Source organism: Thermobia domestica, chromosome 12, assembly GCF_964235325.1.
Source record: "Thermobia domestica chromosome 12, izTheDome1.hap1.1, whole genome shotgun sequence".
Classification (NCBI taxonomy): Eukaryota; Metazoa; Arthropoda; class Insecta; order Zygentoma; family Lepismatidae; genus Thermobia; species Thermobia domestica.
The window spans coordinates 191,893,453-191,901,678 of NC_137465.1; the positions used below are offsets into that span (position 1 = coordinate 191,893,453).

The 8,226-nt window shown below is 41.1% G+C and overlaps 1 protein-coding gene across 1 annotated transcript in view; it reads right to left on the reverse strand.

Annotated features, from left to right (window-relative positions):
* The window catches only part of LOC145666214 (uncharacterized), a 56,897-nt gene extending 54,513 nt beyond the window's left edge, over positions 1 to 2,384 (reverse strand). Inside the window, exon 1 of the mRNA XM_081733279.1 lies at positions 873 to 2,384. Coding sequence (XP_081589405.1) covers positions 873 to 2,384 — 1,512 coding nt within the window. The remainder of the gene's footprint in view (positions 1 to 872) is intronic.
* Between the last annotated feature and the right edge of the window lie 5,842 nt (positions 2,385 to 8,226).

Sequence of the window (8,226 nt, forward strand, 5' to 3'; positions counted from 1 at the left end):
TCGAATATTACTCCCAGATATTTGAGACTGTTTTGAATTGGGATTGGAGAGTCAAAAAGGGTTAAATGTAGACGTTCCGGATTGCGACTGTTACAGTATTTATTGCGTTTGAGCCCAAAGAGAGTCATTTGAGTCTTAGTTGAATTCAGCTTGAGCTTCCATTTCAGGCACCATGTAACTAGTTTGTCCAAAGCTGGTTGTAGGAGTTGATTAATGCGATCCACAGAAGATCCCAATGCGATATAAGCGGTATCATCAGCAAATTGTAAGGCATATAGTGGGGGCTGAGGTTGAGGCATGTCGGCTACATAAAGAATATATAATAGGGGAGATAAAACAGATCCTTGGGGGACACCGGTGCGGAGTTGAAAGATGCGTGACTTTGCCCTGTTGATCTGAACGAAAGCCTGGCGCTGATGTAGAAAATTTGCTATTAATCGGACATAGCTGTGAGGAAGTAGACGTTTGAGTTTGTAAATTAACCCCTCATGCCAAACAGTATCAAACGCTCTTTCAATATCAAAGGAGATCAAAACAGATGGTAAACGCTTATTAAAATGGTTGACAAGTAGTGTAGAAAGTTTGAGTAATTGATCAGCAGTGCTATAGAGTGGACGGAATCCAGCTTGAATAATTGGTAGTTTGTTCGTGATTTGTAGATAGTGATGTAGCCGTTTTACCAGAAGGCGTTCTAGTGTCTTGCTAAACACGTTAGTAAGGCTAATGGGTCTGTAAGATGACACAGCAGTTGGATCTTTGCGAGGTTTTAGAAAGACCACAATTTTAGCAAGTTTCCATGTAGTTGGAAAATAGCCTGTAGATAAAATAGTTGTATACAAAGAAGCAAGTAAGACTAGAAACGCCACAGGTGCCTTAAGCAGTTGACGATACGTAATTGAGTCTGCCCCCGGAGCTGTGTTGCGACGGCATTTAAGAACAGCTGTAATATCATCTGATGTTATTGGAGCAGTGAGCTGATTTGTGGGATCAAGGTGGTAGTTGAAATCAGGTTGAAATGATGGCTGCACTAGAGAACCAGCGTGTGAGATATGGGTATCTGTAGGACAAGTGAACAAAGGTGTAGTGTGTGGAGTGAAGACTCCCTCAAGATATGTAGCGAAAGCAGTTGCCTTTTCTTCATCCGTCGTTGGTACTTGGTCAGCACATATGATAGGGTATTGTGGGCCCTGTTTCTGAAATGTTAGACGTTTAAAGGTATTCCAGAATTTAGTAGGATTTGTTTCTTGGCGCAAAGCATTACAGGAGGCACGCCAGTCTAGTCGTTTGCGGGCTACTATGTAGTTCTGAACCGTTCGTTGGAATTGACGATGGAGAAGAAGAAATCGGCGGTCATGTGTGCGACGAAACTCTGTTAAATACTCGTGTGAGCGCCGGAGAAGATCGAGGGCGCGTGCTGGTAAACGAGGTCTAGATGATTTGGTGGTACATTTGGGAACTGCGTAATCCGTAGCGTGAGACACTATGTCAGTCAGAGTATGTGAGAGTGTTTCAATAGATGCAACTGTTGTGAGAGTAGGTGCAGTAGCCGGCAGATTTTCGGTAATATAAGTGCTGTACTGATCCCACTGAGCTTTGCTAAAGTTATATCTGGGTGTGCGTGGTGATGCAGATGTAGTGGATGTCAGACGTGGAGTTATAGAGAGAAGTATTGGGAGATGATCACTACCTATGGAACCAACGACATCTATAGTAGTAAGTGGTAACAGATTATTGGAAATGATTGCCACGTCGGGACTACTGTCGCTTTCCGGACGAGTAGGATGCGGCAGCTGCAGTAAAGAACTATGAGTAGTATGAAAGCGTTGTTTCTGAGCTGCTGTACGAGAATGGTAGTTGATGTCTGCTAAGAAGATGTATGTTTTAAAGTTGAGATCTAAGTATGTCAGAAAACGATACGGAAGTGGCTGTGTAGATCGAACATAGGTGGTGGCGATGGTAATAGCAGTAGCTGGAAAATAGAGCGTCTGTATGACATGTTCGGGATATTGCCCGGGGGAAGGTGGTATGATATGGCGTCGTGGAATAGAATGCTTAACGGCTATTGCTGCACCACCACGTGCGATGTTTTGTGGCAGATCAGAGCGTACGAGATGATAACGTGGAAGATAGAAGCGGTCAGATCGTTTTAGAAAGGTTTCATTAAGAAGAATGCTATCTGCATTGTGCTGAGTTGCTAAAGTTTCTAGGAGAACTCGGTTGGTAGGTAACGAACGAATATTGCAGAATAGCAATGTAATAGTCGTCCTTCTCTGACCTGTACTATTCATGATGGGTGTCTGTATGAAAATGGAAGTAGGTTGAGAGTCCGGAATATGTAGCTGCCATGTGGAGCTGGAATATATCGAAGGCGGCTTTGGTTGCATGATTTAGTATAGCCTCACGCTGGAAAGGAAAGGCATTTTGAAGAACGATAGTGATGAACTTCAAAATACTTTCTACAGTAGGTGGTGGTAAGTAAGATGTTTGTGTGGTCGCTGTGGTACTAGTCGGACGTGATGAGACATGAACGCGTAAAGGTACAACAGTCTCGGGCTTATCTGGAAGTGGTTTAGGTTTGCCCTTACACTTGTAGGAGTAAGTTGGATATTCCCCGTCACAAGTGTTGCATCTGGAGGGTTCGTTGAGCTTAGGACACTCCTTTATTTTATGATCTCCTTTGCAGTGGGAGCAGACGGAAGGATTTGTGCACTTGTTCGTTGGATGTGCATTATAAGTTAGGCAATTTTCACACCGTAGTGAGAGAGGCGGGGGTGTGCGTGAAGGCTCGACCCGATGGTGGCAACGGTAGATGTAGACACCGTTATTTAGAAGATCGTCTACCAGTGCTGGATCATCTGTTAGTAGTCTGACCATATATGTAGGGCCATTTGCATTTTTAATACGGAGAGCTCTAGTAGGTTGAATCCCATCTTGCTTTAGTTCCTCTAGTATGTCTTGTTCGGTATAAGTAGGATCAACTCCACGGATAACTACAGAGAGTAATGGAGTACGCCGAGGCGGAGGTGGTGTTTTGATATGAGGAGTTTTAAGGAGTTGAATTTTCGTGTTAACGCCAAACATTGCTGGTCCCGAAATGGCTTGATTGTTGAAATGGACATCCAAACCTTTAACAACATAACTGTTTCAAGAATGAAGAAAATTCGAAATAAAAAAAATCGGCACGGATTGTTGCCTTCCATAGGTTATGAAGTTCCTTCTCTAAAAATTTGGGGTCTCTAGATTGCAATCTGTAAGAGAAATCGTGAATTTTCGTGGAAGGTAAAAAATACATGAGAGAGATACAAAGACTGTGGTGACATCTATCGGCAAAACTTGTCCCTTTAAACCATCCTTAAAAGAAAACGTTTTGACCATTCCTGACATTGATAGGGCCATGACGTAGCAGCTGAACGCCTTTCCAATAGAAGCCTTTTAGAAATGCTTCCAGTCATGAATTTAACGTTGGGATAAGTGCATTACTAGCTAAAAACAGTAATTTGAAGAAGATTAAACAAAATTTCATGTAAGCTTATTACTTTGTATATTAAATTATTCACCGTATTTTTAGATCACACCTCGTAGATTATATCGAACTGAACAAAATTATATGCTTGAGGATCGATTCGCATGCGTAGTTTTCGAGAAAACCAAGTAATATTTTCGTAGTTAAAACGTGTCATTCGTTGCCAGTAATGATTGATAATTTTTATCTTGTTGGAGGAAATTTTTATCTATTGTTGCTTGTCTACCCTTAAGTGTGTCACACGTGCTCCTAATGGTCATATACATATTTCTAATCGTTAGGCACATACTACTAGTAATGAAATATCGTAGAATATGTAAATTGCAGAAAGAAAAAGTTTTAAAAACCTTTCCCCAAGAGACAAATTCGTTGATTTTTTTTTAAATATCTTTTTCACGTCGTAAAGTTCACATCCATTCGTAGTTTATCCGATCAGCAAAGGCTAACAAACGTTAACTGAATCAAGGAAAAGTTTACACACTTAACTCCGTGGGAGTTGTTCATCACCATTTGTTGATCCACTTACCAAAAGCAGAGGATGTGGCTACCGGAACGTTACCTAAACATTCAATGCCGGACTTTGAAGTTTCGTGGTCTTTCGTTAAAGAAGATTTAAACCATGTTTATACTCTAAGCAACGGAAGAGCCTGGTGTGTAGCCTCTGTGAACCTTTTTTTTTTTTCTTTTCTAAGCTGAACGTTGTTTAATGTAGCGGCAATATTGGGCTGAACTTAAACGTATTTGTCAACTAAGTTAACCAAATAGTCGAAACGATTATAAGATTATAAGTAAAAGGTACATGTAAAAAAAAAAAAAAAAGCAGAAGAAGAAGAAAGAAAAGAAAAGAAAAGGCCGTTTGGTTATTGCAAAGAAGAAAATGGAAAAAGAAACATGTTATTGTTGATTTTATACAAGTACACAACTTGACTATTTTTGTACGTACTCATGATGATGCTACGAGCATTTTTAGTAGAGTGGCACCAGCTTTCATAGACCATTTGTGTCGATTTGCCGCCTGAGATTTAAGCGAGTCAAGGGCTGATATCTTGAGAACTATTCTGATATTGAAAGTTCCGAAGCAAAAGCCAGCTTTACAGGTTAAGGAACGAACCAAACAAATAAACAAAAATTAATACAGGGTGTTCCAAAAATTTTGTCACAATATTTTGGCAATTGATCCCTCACATCAAAATAAGAAAAAAAATGTTCATATGGACCTGTAGTTGGAAGGAGGGGTGCCCACAAAGGGGGGCTATGACGCAAACTGCGTCATTGAAATATTTGGGGGGTTAAAAATCTATATAAATATGTTTGAGGGGATATAAAAATTAATCGAAAAGATTTTTTTTTCATGGAAGAACACCTATGGATAGACAATTGAGGGGGGGGTGCGTCATGGACATGAGGGGGGGGGCACCACTGGTCGGAAGTGCATAGTTTCGTCGTTATAGGGTGCTGAAATCGTGAAGAAATTAGATTCATAGTTCTACTACTATTGGGCAAATCGTAGTTGGATCAAGACCTCACTGAGGAACTATAGTGCTGCCAAAATGTCTTGAGCCGTGGCAAAAATGCGAACTAAAGCTCACACCCTCGGCACACCTACACGTTGAGCCAATAAGGGTTCAGCTTTTGCTAAGTGAGAGAGGCTTAGCGAAAGGGAGTGGAATTCCTTTAGCCGATATCAGCGCCTGGAACGGAAGACTAGGTGTCAAGTCAATGTAGTTTATCTATAGTATGTGAATTATGAAAAAAAAAATATCCATCTTTCAGAACCTCCGGTACTTTCATAATCATTTTTAAGAGAGGTTGTTTGGGAGTATTTGAGCACCCTCCACCTACCTCTCTAAAAATTGGTGTGGAAGTACTGGAGCATTCTAAAACATGGAAATTTGGATAGCTCACATAGCGTGTTCCTCAGTGATATCTTGACTCGACAACGATAGATCCCACAGTAATGGAGCTATGAACTTTTAAAGTTCACTTTTTCACGTTTTCTTCACTCTAGAACTCCGAAATTATTCACTTTTGGGCACAGGTCCATATGACTTTTTGTCTTATTTTAATGTGAGCAATCTGTTCCCTAAAAATTTTGTGACACATTTTTCTAACACCCTGTATACCCGAAGTCAGAAATGCATGACAGGTGATTTGAAAGTTTCCATCGGAGGTTTTGAATCGTCTGAATAGCACTTTTCATGTATCACATGCATTCCATAACATTCCTTCGCTGGTTTTGGACGGCACGTTACATATAAGACAAATTTTTAGCAATACATATCTGCTGTAATTTTGAGCAATACATGTCTGTTGCATTCTCTCCTCTTACGTTGAGAGATCGATTCACACAGTCATCTCTCATTAACAGGAAAAAAAAATACAAAATACACAAGTGCATGAATACATTCAAGGTGCTAAAGTGCTGGATATGAAAGAAAACATGAAATTAACTATAGCACAATTGAAATTGTAAATAATGTATAGGATGTAGTTGTGCTTTCACGCCCAATCACAATGAGCAAGTTAGTTTAAACACATTATGGTTATATTTTATGTCTCGGGGTGACTCGAAACTAATGTAGAGGGGATAAAAACCTACTGTTAATTATGAGTCAAAACAAGTGGTAAAACAGTACAATGTGAGGTAGGTATTCGTGAACTACAACGGCAAAGATGGCTGTTTCTGTTGCGTCCAGATTCGATGTGCAAATAACACAATGCGGTCCACGAATAACACTAAGGCCCGTCCCCTGAAGAAACCAAGGCAGATAGAAAAATGAAACGTTTTGTAACCTTTAAGGGACATAAAAGACAACATTATGCTCGTAGGGAGAGTTCCCCATGAGGGGGCCTCAGGGGGTTACGAGGGGTAACTACAAAATTTTAAATAGCAACCCCATCATGTGGTACGTACCTCATTTGAAAGGTAATCACATGTAGAGACTAGTTCTGAAAGCTGCATGTCGCTAGCGTGTCCCAAGCCAACATGGTGGCCTTCATAATGTATGGTCGAAGTACGTTCCACGAATAACACTAAGGCCCGTCTTCTGAAGATACCAAGACAGATAAAATCATGAAATCTTTTGCAACTTTCAAGGGACATAAAAGACAACATTATGCTGATAAGGAAAATCACCTTGAGGGGTCCCAAAAAGGTTACAGGGGTAACTACAAAGTTTTAAACAGCAACCTCCATCGTGTTGTACTCATTTGAAATTTAATCATGTGTAGAGATCAGTTCTGGAAACTGCACGTCGCTAACGTGCCCCTAGCTAAAATGGCGACCGTCTGTAAAGTACGGTCGAAGAAACATTGCAAAGCTGTAAGCAGAGAGAAACATGGTACCGTTTGAGACATACCACACTAAAGCAGGAGCAGGAGATGCTCGAAGTGTGCACAGCTCATCTTCTGGCAGTAATGTAAACGTTGGACGAACTACACTCGAGCACAAATAAGTAATTAACGGTATGGAACGAGAAGCATCAACTATGCATTGGCGCAACTCTGCAATGCTGTTGGACTGTTTACAGATCACCATAGTTTTCAAATAGCCCGAGAGAAAAAAGTCGGGTGGAGGAAGATCTGGTGAACGTGCTGGCTATTCAATGGTGCCGCGACCACCAATCCATTTACTCGGAAACACACCGTTAAAATAGTCACGCACAAGGCGCTGAAAATGGGCATTACAGCCGTCATGCTGTAAAACAGGTGGAATGACTCCAAATTTTTGCGGATTCTCTTCCACTTCCTCCACAATCAACGGTACAATTAAGTCTTGCAACATCGCCATGTACTTCTTACTTGTTAATATTTCATCGATGAAGAGGGGCCCGATTATGTAATTACCGAAGATAGCCGCCCAGAAATTCAGCGACTGTAGGTGTTGCGTGTTGCCTTCACGAAATACATGATGATTTGTGTCACACCAGCATTGGCAGTTATGCCTGTTGACCTTGCCATTCAAGTAAAACGTACTCTCATCGTTAAAACACACGTTTGTCAGCACAATAGTCCCACTTGTCAATGCCTCACACATCTGCTCACAAAACTCGATACGCATATCAGGATCATGTTCATTTAACTCCTGGACCATACATAGTTTATATAGATGTAAGGTGTATATATATTAGATTATGTGTGTCGTTGTGCGTGACACACCACACGTTTCAACCAATGTTGTTATTGACTGTTGAGGATGCACAGTCAGCTCCGCCAACACTTGTATCTGTGTTCCCCATTAGCAACACTAGAGTTTCGAGGCTTTGGAGCATTGGCCACACTATGGTAAAGAATTTGAGTAATAAATGGCGTAGAGAAGAAACACTAATAGGGTTGTGCTAGTTTTGTTCATTGAACAACCGTGCTGTTGCATTATACGAACGACTCGTAGCAACAAAAAGTAACACAATTGCAATTCTCTTTTCAAAGTCCACGTTATGTCCGCAATGTAGGAGGATCAAACGCACCAGCACAAACATAAGTGTACGGCCTTCAGATCTACTGCTCCGGATTGTAATGTAGTGCACTGTTGGTTGGAAAACCACATCTGATAGTGGTGCACGAGTAAACAGAGTGACTTTGCTCAAGTACGTGTGTCCAACACCAAAGAGCCAACACAGGTAACTCGTCTTCATGAACTACATCTCCTCACCCGCAAGAGCAGCAGTTCGACAGTAGCGCAGTGGTATGCATGCGTTCAGTAC